Source organism: Bacillus rossius, chromosome 1 (genome assembly GCF_032445375.1).
Source record: "Bacillus rossius redtenbacheri isolate Brsri chromosome 1, Brsri_v3, whole genome shotgun sequence".
NCBI classification, from domain to species: domain Eukaryota; kingdom Metazoa; phylum Arthropoda; class Insecta; order Phasmatodea; family Bacillidae; genus Bacillus; species Bacillus rossius.
Genome location: NC_086330.1, coordinates 18633406 through 18646559, shown reverse-complemented (window position 1 = coordinate 18646559; position 13154 = coordinate 18633406). Strand labels below are relative to the sequence as shown.

The window sequence follows — 13154 nt, the reverse complement described above, 5'->3', positions numbered from 1 at the left end:
AACAAATGCTTTATCTCAAAGTTTTGAGAATTTAACGCTGGAATGTAAGACTATGGGGGATTTTAAAATATTAACGCGCTAAAATTTTGATCAACTCAAAGGGATATGTGTGAGAGCTTAAGTGGCGCATTTCGCCAAAACTTTTATGATATCAAGGAAACTACCCCTGAGCTAAGATATGTGACTTTTTTTTATGTTGATATGAAAAACCAATACTTCAACGAAATTTGGTTTTTATTTTGTGATTATTATTAAGTAAAACAACCTATATGTTATTACTTCTGCATTTTTAAAGATAACTCGTATTACACATTATAGCAATGATTTTATTTCACTATGTTTGTATCTCAGACATGTGAAATTGTATATTTGTAAATTACTTTTCAAGATTTTTTTTTCTTTTCAAGGTCGGTATTGCAATTTGGAAATATGCATAGCAACCCCAGAAATGTTCGATTATATGTAGACATAAACTGTAAATTTTCAAATAATTAAGTTCAGCTTTGAATAATTAAAATATATATTTTACTTATATAATCCACAGTTACATATTTTATATTTACCTTAAATTTAAGACAGCAACTTCTTCTTAAAGAGAAAATTATTAATGAAGTTATTCAGAGTCACTTGTATGGACACGATAATTGTTTTGCCTGTACAAAATTTACTAGCATGACTACCGTTACCAAAAAATTCTGAAAGACCACTTCACAAGATGACAGAAAAGATTTTCTCTTTCTTCTGTTTCAAAAAACCTTATTGAGTCTACATGATAACTACTAAATTAGCAGCAGATTTTACGCTTCAGGTAATAATGTATTATTGGTACTAATAGTTTTAACACAGTAGTAATATTTGCAGCAAAGTTTGAAAATTAATTTACTATGATAAGTGCTTGGTGTGCACGTATGCGAGCCATTTTAATAGACTTTGAAGTGATTCATAGCCATTTAAAGAACAAAAAAGTACTGATACTAATGAGATGTTAGGCTTAAAAATTATAGACAAATTTTTAATATACATACTCATAAATTATCATTTTAATGCTACATTAAAATAAAGAATTAATATTTATGTGGGAAAATAAAATATTATTAGTTAAAACATGTTTACCTCATCAATATTTGACCCTGAGAAATACCGAAGTTATTCCTGCTATTTTTATTCAAATGACAAATTATTTTTTTTGTAATAAAATAAACTTTTGAAATTTTGCACATACTCTTATTGTATTCAAATGAAACGATCAAATTTGTGATAACTTTACTGAACTTTCATTAAACTAATATATACTGTGAATAAATGACTTTGGATACCATACTGGAATAAACACTACGACGTGTAAACCAGATCATTTACAATCTACTCTTCAATAAACATAAAAAAAAATAATTACCTGCGTATTCGGGTCTTGAATCACGTAAATGTACTGTAGCAGCTCTTGCAGAATTGAGTTTTATATCAAGAACAAAAACTATGAAATTTTTAATTGGTTTTGAAAGTTCTCAGAAATAATTATTTAAAGTTATGCAGAATTTCAAATTAAATACACGAAATTTGAGAAACTAAGATTGGCATACAACACGAAACGTGAGAAATGTTGTTTTTTTGTAAAATTAAATTTAAAAGAGCAAAATATTTAATCTCGTATTTATAAGAGAAAAAAAAGTTGAAAAGTAAATCACATCATTTATTTAAGGTGAACAAAAGAATAAATTTAAGATATAAAAATGAATGGATCCTTTTTTTTTTAAATGAAACATCAATACAACTCATATTTACAAACTTCAAAATAAATCATATTTAGGACATCATCTTTAATCAGCTTGTGAGCTTTGATATTAAATAGTTGTATTGTTATCACCATGGGAATTGAAGGAAATGAATTTAGTATGCTCAGTCACAAAATAATCAACTGTCTTAAATTTTGTTAATGATGCTGTCTTGTCCCTTGAAAAGTAGAGTTCAGCTCTTGTTAGATTGTTAGAAAAAAATTACTGCCAATAAAATAATATAAAAATACAAGAAGATTTAAGTAATAACTTTTATTATTCTTCGACATTTTTATTATTTTTAGGACTTCAAACACAACTGGGACGTACAAAATAACTGTAAATATATCTAACAGGTTCTTTTTATTATCCTAAAGGAAATTGAAAACTAAAACAAATCCCACCACGTCTATGAAACAAAGACTACGCCAAATAATATCTACGTTTACATCAACGGGAAATCCAAGTCACAACGGGAAAGGCTATTTGCTTATGCAATCATCGCCACCACTCTAATACTACTTCCTCTAAACAAAAAAGCTTACACAAAACTTTGTCTCCGTTTAACCAACGCTACGCTTTGCTAATTATGAATTATTTGCTTAAATTACTTTGAGTAATGAAACACTATTCTATTAACCTGAACATAGACCAGAGAAAATATTTCGTCGTCATATTATCTAGACTGATAGCCGAGAAAAACGTTACCAGTGCAGACATGTTAACGCATTTGTATACATAAAATTCCCAATCAAATTGAAGGAAAAAATGCATTGATATTTATTAATATTTAATATAAAATGAAGTTGCACAAGCAAGCAGCAAACTATTCATGTTAGGGACTGGTCGTTGGTAATTGAGAATAAGACTTTCCACAACGTAGGCTTACGATTCGCCAATGAAAGTGTCAAATTCAGTTGAAGAAAAAAAATACCATGCGCGCTTGTGCTCTTAAGGTACTCCCAACACACCCACATTCTTTTTTAAGATCATTCAATACAAAGTAATGATTAGTTGTCGAGTATATTTAAAATACTAAATAATGAAATATCACGCACTAACTACATTGGAACGTGGACACACAAGAAAGAAGCGTCATAACTTCAATAACGTACCGGGTTTCTACACAGCACAAGCAACGCAAAAATGCAAGAAGAGCAAGACGGGAAATGTTAGAATACCAGTTTATAAATTACGCAAGACGCAAAACTACAACCCACGCATTGCGCAAAAATCAACTTCTCGTGTTTCAGCTTTCCTTTACGCCTTCTATAAATTTAAAGTGAAGTATTCTGAATACTTAGAAATATGCGGACGTTATGTGCATAGAAAACCAATATTTTTCTTTCTTTATAACTTTTTAATTTTATAAACTTCCACAAAGCAAGAGTAATTAATAATTTGAACTTAAACAATGTATTCAATAATATTTTATTGAACAACATATATTAAAGAAGGAAGCCCAAACAAAAAAAAATATATTCCTATAATTTAGTTTAGTTTAGGTGACATCTTACGGCAATATATCCCACACTTCTTGCATGATTAGCTGGAAAAGTGGTTTTTTTAACGTTTTTGTGCGGTATGGATAAGGATAATGACATTGAATATAAATCTGGCAATTTTTTTTTGTTTAAAGTCAATTTTACTGGCTACTATGTGTTAAAGCTTAGTTTCTTTTAGAAAAATAAATTAATTTTACTAAGGCTTTTAAAACATTCAGATTTTTTATGATTTTAAAATGCTAAATGAAATTAAATATTTTTTTTCTGGAAAATTTAAAACAAACAACGCAGTAGCCACCGGAATTAGCCTAATTTTTTTTAAAATTTTTTTGGTTCTATTTGGTTCTCCTTATCCGCACTAAACAAAAATGTTAAAAATTCAAATTTTCCAGCTAAATATATAAAATGTATACACTGTATTTTTAAAAATCTTGTTGTATTTTGGCCGGTCAAAAAATGTCTTAAAGTTGAACCATGTTAAACGTAAATATAAAAAAATGACATGTAACTGGACAGTACCTCTTAAATGAAACCACTATTCATTAAATTACTACATATCCATATCCTTAAAATATTACCACTTTTTAACATGTACGGTTTTGGCACCTTACAATACGAAATACATCAAGCACGTGTAGCACCTAAAATAAGATGTAAATAAAAAAAAAACAGAATGCAAGAACGTACACTAGAACATGGAATGTCAGGCATCTCAACACATTTTTATTCATGACCTTCTGTCCTGCTCGGCTCAGTCCGTCGAAGCGTTCACCAATCTGGGTGCGAATAGCCAGGTTTCGAACCAAATATAAGGTTTACACGAGTGGATATTTTAATCCCAGGCAGAGGTTTAGTTCAATACTAAATTCAACATTTCTGTACCACAATTAAGCGCATCGGAATAAAATCGGAGGTGTTGGCTTCCATAAACCAATCGATAAATTAACTGAATATAAATTCAAAAAGCTTCTGTTAGAAGACTTAAAGTTATTTTTAACAAATAATCATAAATAAGGTTGAAGAGATTCCGAAATAAAACAGTGTACATTACATACTATCTGATGGACCCGCACTCAACTGCAGCAGTTTACTAGCAGAATACTGTCGACCTGCGCAATATAACACATCGTTACTCGCGCCTTGAAAGAAAAAAAACCAAATGGAATTTTAAAAAAATCAACTTAGGATAATAGACATCAGCACTAAGATAACTAGAAGAAAATATAAACTAAAGAAATAATATTGTAGTCAATAGTTTAAAAATACCTTAAATAATATCATTTATCAATAACAGCTTGACAATATGATAGCAAAGATGATTAAAAAATATTGGATTATGATATGAAAGTGAATAAAAACATCAACAATGTAATATAAATTTCCAGGATATGATGAAAGAATCAGCACTGCAATAAACATTGTCAGGAAACGAAGGAAGTATCAAAAATGCGATGGATGTTGTCAGGATACGAAGAAAGAATTGACATTAAGATAGATGTGGCCAGGAGACTAAGAATCATCAATGTAATAGACATTTCCAAGAAACAGAGAAGGAATAAACAATCTGATATATATGGCCAGGAGATGAAGAATAAATCAACAATGCGATATATATATTGCCAGGAAACGAAGAAAGAATTAACAATGCGATAGCTAATGCCAGGAGACAAAGAAAGAATCAAAAATGGGATAGACCTTTCCAGGAGACGAAGAAAAATCAACAATGGGATAGACGTTGACAGAAGATAAAGAATCAACAATGCGTTAGGCATTGCCAGGAAACGAAGAAAGAATCAACAATGCAATAGACATTGCCATAAGACGAAGAAAGAATAAATAATGTGATAGACGTCGCCAGGAGATAAAGAAAATATCAACAATGTGATAGACGTTACCAGGAGTTGAATAAAGCAGCATCGACAATGCAATAGCCATTGACGTGAAGATTTTTTGTTTTGTTTTGGGATTCCTAAGTCTTAAATCGCAAGAAAAGTAAAATGAAAAATCAAATTTTGAATAAATTACTTTGTAATGTAAATTTACGTACTGAATTTCACGCTCTAGGCCTCGTCGTCAGACAAAATCTCTCTTATTAATTCAGATGTATTTGGTCTCTGTAAATCATGTAAAATATATTTAGATTTTTAAGGAGCAATGTTTTATGTGACAAAATTTATTAGGTATTTATTGTGAGGAAGAGAAGGAAAGCGGGAGATAATGTTTTAACTAGATAAAGCACTCGTCTGTCACACAGCGATGTAATTATACAATTATCTGTTGTGTAATCCTGCAAAAACATAAATGTATGAGCGTGCGAGCGAAATGGGCAGTAACGCAGAGACATCAAGTTAATGGACGAGAACACTTAAAAATACATAGATGAAAACGTGTAAATTCACTATTACTGAATATTTTTATTTAGCGAAACATTTGCTAGGTCATTATGTGAGTTAAAACACACAAATCAGTAGCGTAAACTAATTCAGAATTTTAATGCTGATGTAGTGGTAAATTTTAAGCTAATCTTTCGCCAGACTTTTCTTGTGATTATGAAAAAGGTATAGGTAAGGGACTAAACTGTTGTGATCATGAATGTTCTTCCATAAAACATAATTTTGCAAACGTTATTTTCAAATTAACTATTCGGCAATTTAAGTATATTTTTCACACTTTATTTAGGAATTAAAAAATTAGAGTGCAATTAACAATTTATAAATTCAAGAAACACAATGCACACAAAACCTGAGGAAGTATTATGTAAGTTGACTTTAAGTGTCACTGATTAACTAACCAATATTTACTATTTTTTTATATGTGGAATTTCATGGAACTTTTTATTTGTTTCCTGTCCGCTAGTTTCTATGATATTTAATGCATTGTTCATCCTGTTTTCGAATAAAGGTTACACTTAATTTTTTTCTAACGCTTTTATTTCACTTTTGGTTGTGAATTTTTAATTTTGTAAGTCATTTATTGTATATATAGATGACAAGTAAGCAGACAGTAATAAACTATTTACATAAAATTAAAAACAAAACAAACAAATTGTTTGCTGACTGGTAATTTAGAGTGTGCCCAAAGTGTATAATTTTATCAGACCTAACTATGAATTCGATTTTTTTTGTTACGTTTGGCTCACTTGCTGTAATTTTTTAATCTTAATTTTAGGTCTTAATCTTAATGTGATATTTTTATACTCCTATCATCGTTATTCAGTTTAAAATAATACATAATAAAAATGATTTTGAAAGTTTTATGTAATGGTGTTTTGATAACGTAATTATTCTAATATAGACATTGTCCTAAAACAACTGAAATATAGCAGAAATATTAACAATAAAATTTAAAATATATAACATTAATATAACATCTCCATATATATTTACGTTAATGCAAATAGTTGTGAATCAAACATTATTTCCTTATATAAACAAAAACACACAAACAAGTACCACATTTAGATATCAAATTCAGATAAACTTTCATCTTTAGTAGATATAATTAATCTGCACACTAGCAAAAATTCAGCAAGAATAGGGTAGCTATGGTAAACACATGGGTTTTAGAAGATGCTGAAAGCATTATAGGTCATAAAAACTTTCATTCTACATACATTGTTCGAGTTTTGAAAGAGTGTGGGGTGATTTCCAGAATTGTTATGTGTATTGTTTTCATTAGTTTCTGCATTATGTGCTTAGTGGCCAAGTTATTTATAGATTTAGCATAAATATATTTTTTTTTTAAAAATTGATTTGGAATACTTCATGAGGTTTTGCGAAGCTTATTTGTAAACACTCTGCCATTTTCATGATTACCAAACCCTTCAATACAAAAAAACAAAGTATTGCAACAAAATAGCTCAAACTATAACCGACTAGAAAATTGTGTTAGTGGAACGGCAGTTGTATTGAAATTGGATAGTCAACAAAATTTTGGGCGATACAATTTTTTGCTTGCAATGATTGTAAATTAATATTTATTAATATAAATAACTGGTGAAATAAAAATGCAACTAAAACATTTATTAGGTTGGTAATATAATTTGGTAAATGTGAAATATTCATACGTGAATTCTGTGTTACCTGGAAAGCATTTGAAAGATTTTAATTTCTCAAATTACTTATTTATTTTTTTAAATAAAAAACAATTAATAGATACATTTATGCAATATTTTTTCGCAGCGAAGTTATAGTTTTAGTGTTAACAAATGAACAAGTTCATAAGTAGCAATGGATCCAACAATTGCTTTCTGGGGTAGCCACGTTCACGAGGAAACAGCGTTTGCCGAGACATCCACGCTCTGCATGCCGACCCCGCCAGCTCCCACAAGCCCTTGCGCGACGCCAAGCTACCGATTGAGGGCCTAACTCGTAGACTTCTCTTTCAGAGTAATTTTTACCGGCATCTACACGTTTGAGTCGGCTGTAAAGGTGATGGCAAGGGGGTTCATACTACAGCCGTTCACTTACCTTAGAGATGCATGGAACTGGTTGGACTTCGTAGTGATAGCTTTAGCGTGAGTAGTGACGAGCGCGTCTCGATGAGTTCACTTTTCCTTTGTCTCCTAGTTTACTCATTGAGTACTTGCATAAGCCTGGCGAGCATTACGTCCTTCCCTGATATCTCGCTAGCGCGGGACAAGTGTCCGTATAGTCGAACGATATGCCATGAAATGGAACTCCATGTTTCCAGCTCTCGCACTTAAACAATGATGATAGCACAAAATCAAACTTACAGTTTCGTCTTTGCATTGCTTGTTTTTTATGCACTAAGACATATGTGCTGAGATAATAAAACTAATGCAATAGTAAATGGTGACTTGGTATGTGTTTTAAATTACAAAAGCACGTAGTTTTGGTCGTTAGATAAAAAGAAAATCACGAAGAAATTGCCTGACTTTGAAATAAGTTATCTTATGTCTTTATCTCTTTCATATATGACAAATATTTTCTTAAAATGTGAGTTATTTGTGAAAAATAATACTAAATGTGAATATGCAAAGCAGTAATGTTTTTTAATGAAAAGAATTAATGGATGCCCAATACATGCCTATGTATGTACTCAATGTTTTAGTAACAGTTGAGCTATTTATGATAAACGTACGTATTTTCTGTACTTCAGTTTGCTGATATTGTTAAGATTGCAAGAGGATTAAACTAATTTTGTAATGCATTCTGCCAAAACATTTTAATTATACTTGCAGAGACAATATAATTAATTATTGCTATTTGAACCTATTTTTTAAATTTCATAATGATGATTTTTGCATATTCTCCTATGCGGAATGAGATTTATGTCATACATAGCTCATGTTAATTTGTAGTGAATTCTCATTAATATATCATAGTAGTTTTACAATTAGACGTTATTAGTATGTAGAACTTTAGTAAATATAGTTGTGTAGATATGTCACGTAGTGTTTATTGCATTTTTTTTTTCAAAAAAATAATATGCACTTTCGTTCAAGTTTGCTTCAATTCTGAGTGGTTTGAATATTTTTAATCTTTCGGTAATAATACCACTTTAAAAAGTTCTAAACATTTCTATATTTTATTTAGCTTCGTAATAATTGATTAAAAACAAAGTATTTTAAAATCTTTTTATATACTAACAAATTCAGCCTTTCTAAATTAAAAAAAGTTGATTGTATATCCTGTTAGCTACATTCATAAAAAATAATGCCTGTTCAGAAATTTAAAAATTCTCTAATGTATGCACAATAATTGTCTGCAGGTGTACTTACTTCACAAAAATATATTTTCGGTGATAATTGTAAATTTCGTACCATTCAAAGTTATTTTAATTACATAATAAGTGTTTTCATTAAGTTTAAAACCTGCATTTAAGAAAAAATATATTATGACGCTCATAATGGCGTTTTTATTTCCTTGCTATTTAACAATTATTGTCTTTATTATTACAAAAATAATTAATCTTAAGTGTTAACACGTTTATCATTAAATGTTTCTAAGATTTTGGCCTATGATTTGTTTTAGAATTTTTAATAATTTTGATACTTATAATTTTGGAAATTATAATGCAATAATTAACAAGGGAAAGCTTAAGAAAGCGAATTTACTGGCCATTATAACATCAGCGTGGAAACTTTTATTGATAATTTTTATGCAACGAATGCTAAATATATTGTTTTCGGTATACTTATTTTAAAATACTGTGTGTGTTTGAATGAACCGTTTCTATTATCGCACAAACATTTATGTTTACACAAATATCAGAGATTTAAATTTACTTTATGTTTTGTTGTTTAAGTGCTTCTATTCTTTAAAAGTAAATTTATATCCTTTGGAAGTAAAAAAAAAAAAAAACTATTCCAGTTTCATATTGTAATAATTTGATGTACACAATGTTTAGTATGGTGCAGCAAAAACTAATAAATAAAATGATACAATACTTTCAGACCTCTTACCTGTTGAAACGAAGAGTTGGTAAAGTTTTTTAAATGATGGAATATTCTTGGATAAGTAATCCATTTTTTTTTTTAGTTTTTGTTACGTTAGTCTAAGCTATTGGTGATTATGAGCACTCTCGTTAGCAGACACCGTGTGCTGGGAGGAAGCGGTGTCTGACCGTCAGCCTGTATTGCTTCCAGTTACGTGACCATGGGGATAGACCTGGGGAACCTGGCTGCTCTGAGGACGTTCAGGGTACTCCGAGCGCTGAAGACTGTCGCCATCGTGCCAGGTGAGGTTGTCGCCTCTCTTCTGACGACGTTCCTTTCCCGGGTACCGCACTGAACCTGGCCGGTACCTTTTTGGGTACCGTGGTAGGGTGTTCACGAAAATTTACCCTAGCTGAAACATATATTATTTTTGATGTGTAACATCTTAAGCCCACGGTACACGGCACTTGGTGGTAGGGAGTTCGTGATTGCGACGGAAATCAATGCACGGCAATTTGTAACAGCCACGGTCCCGCCATCCTCGGACGGATGACGCGAAAAAAAGTTTATAGTATTAGCGGTTTTAATTAATACATTTTTAGCAAAATGGGCAGTATTTTTAGCAAATTTTGGCGCGTCCGGAAATGCAGCTGAAAACACAATGTGTGTGTGTGTGTGTGTATATATATTTCATGCTCGTCATTATTTTAAAAAATTCTACGTTAAATTTTTTTATGTCCATGTTTTACTATTATAAGCGTTTCTGCAATATGAGAACACACGAATTTGCACGTTGCCAAGGTTAGATGTGACATATCACTTGCGAATTATTAAAGACTCGTCACTTTTTTGACACCCACATACTATTGATACTTATATAATTGTATTACATTAACTTATTTAATGACTTACACAAATAATGTATTTATTACATTAATATGCAGTATGTATACAATTGTACTATCAAACAGTTATAATGTTCATTATACGGTTTTATTTTGATATATATATATTTATTTATTTATTCAAGTTTTTTCAGAAGCCTCTAATGAAAGATGTCACATTATTTTACTATTGGTAACATGCTTTTAGTAAATCACCAATGCGCATCAGAACACCTTATTTTGTTTGAAGAAACAAAAGGGTACAAAATTATAAACAATTGTAGACAAAACTGTAAATTGTTTAATTTTATAAAATAAAAAAAGACAAATTTCCCTTGAACAATCATAGGGAAAACATTCTAAAAAGCAACGGTAATGTTGGTCCAATACTGAAGGAACAAATATTTCCTCAATATACATGTCTCAAAAACCATTATACACATTAAAAAGTTTTAAAAATATTTTAGATCATAATATAAGGAATCTGAAATCACGTGAATTCTAGAATGGTTTCTTACTACAAGGTATAGCTGATTTATCTACCAATTTAAAAAAAAAAACTTCGAAAATTTGTTCCAATGGGAATAAGTTACTCGGTGCATTTGTCTATCGCAGAAAATCCAGACTGACAAGGGAAATATTTAGATTTCTACAAAACATAAAGTTCTCCGCCGCGTGTATATATTTAAGTAATTTGGGCCATTTTTTTTATTTTGTTGCGATAGGCAAGTGCCATGCAGTTGCGTTCGTCCAGAATTGCTCGCCATTACAACTCTAAATCACGTTATAGGAAGGTAAGCCGGAGACGCTCTGCAGTAATTGTATTCCTGCCCGCGGAAGTGGAAGCAGAGTTGATGGCACAAGCGTAGCACGACCGTATCAGCACTAACAGCGTGTTTTTACCCCCACCTTCTCTCCAGTCGGTGGGCGCGGCGGAAGAGAGACAAGAGTAAAAAAGAAGTTGCTCTTTGAGGCCAAGACTTTCGACGAGGAGAAAAATTGGTTGTCTGTAAAGTCGGTTTACGGACGATAGTTTAACGTGACAACGTCATATCAAAACATTGATGAAATGATTGCATACTTTTATGAATACAATTGAATAATTTTTATTGATTTATCACTATTTTGTATGGATACAAAGAAAAGAGTGAAATGAAATCTACAATTTAATTGATAAATTTACTTTCATTTTCACTCATTAATTCAAATATATTTATTAATTTAACGAAAAGATTATTTTAACTATACCTTTTATACATGTTTGCTATTTAACTTTTTCCAATCTGTGTTATTCTGTTAAGGATAGGACGATGATAGGAGAAGTAGGAAACGAATGGGATTGTTTCAAGTTTAATGTTCGTCGAAAAAGTCAAATCGATGGTTGTTCCAATCGAGTGGAAGAGAGATAGATGTGCCGCAAACGTACAATGAGCGTAATGGGACCCAGCATAACGGGACAATGTGCGTTACGGGACACTTTTTCGTGCGTGCAGCCGGCGTTCATCGATTTATTAGACTTAACGTCAAAAAAAAAAACAACATTATGGTTAAAAATTAAAATCTTTCAACACAACCTTTCAAGAATGTACACGTAGAAAAAAAAAGAGAGATCTTCTTTCATTACTCTCGGTCACGAGCAAATTCATGTATTCTCATGTTAAAAATACACTTATAATACGATAGTTGGACACGGAATTTAACGTAGAATTCTTAAAAATAATGTTTTTTTTTTTTCAAATAAATTCCTTGATGCAAATTACACGAAGTTTTCGCACCCGCCGCTAGAATTCACTGCCGGAGTAACTACGTCGACTATCGAATCATTCAATTCGCAGACAGAAACTTTAAACTATATAATTAAACGACTCCGATAAAAGCGAAAAAGACTTGAAAAAATCGCTTTTCCCCGGCATTGAAGCTGATTTCCGAAAAGGAATTTTATTAAAATACTGCCCTTCTTGCTAGAATTAATTAAACAGGTGGTAATACTATAAAGTTTCCCTTTGGCTTTGTGAACTTTGTTCGCACTATTTTCCACTGATGGCAGCACTTTGATTACACATTTCCGTCCAATGCGACTTCCGTTACATTCACGAAATTACTCCTACCAAATGTCATATGCCGAGAAAATAAGCTGGTTTGAATAAAAACCATACCATTCCTGCAATACATGGAACTATTAGAAAACTATGGTCTAGCCTGTTCTGCATAGGGAATGTTATGTGGCTAGCTGTGAAGTTTGGCAACTGCTACTTTGAAAACCTATTGCGGACCTTTTGTGGTGTCATTTTTCAGCTCAGTTATCTCTAAGCGAAGGATTGTAATTAAAATGGAGTTGCCCGGTTTCTATACGGCCTAATTATAAGATGTAAACCGCTTGCGAAAGCTGCGCAGAAGAAAATTTAACGGTTAATTTACCAACGGGAATGTCATCTAAAAGAATTTTGTATGTATGGGTTCCAGAGAAGAGTTTGATGTTTCATTACTTACAGGAATACTTAAACATATTCTTCATCCAATCGCCATTATACTTTGTAAAATTGTGTTCGTTAGAGTTTCATTAGCAAACACGAGATGCATTTTGGACAATTCT

At 31.2% G+C, this 13154-nt stretch overlaps 1 protein-coding gene across 6 annotated transcripts in view; it reads left to right on the top strand.

Annotated features, from left to right (window-relative positions):
- The window catches only part of LOC134532714 (sodium channel protein para), a 163247-nt gene that overhangs the window by 18639 nt on the left and 131454 nt on the right, over window positions 1–13154 (top strand). For all 6 annotated transcript variants that reach the window (XM_063369516.1, XM_063369534.1, XM_063369525.1 and 3 more), the window contains 2 exons: window positions 7665–7793; window positions 9888–9979. In XM_063369516.1, the coding sequence (XP_063225586.1) occupies window positions 7665–7793; window positions 9888–9979 (221 nt within the window). The remainder of the gene's footprint in view (window positions 1–7664; window positions 7794–9887; window positions 9980–13154) is intronic.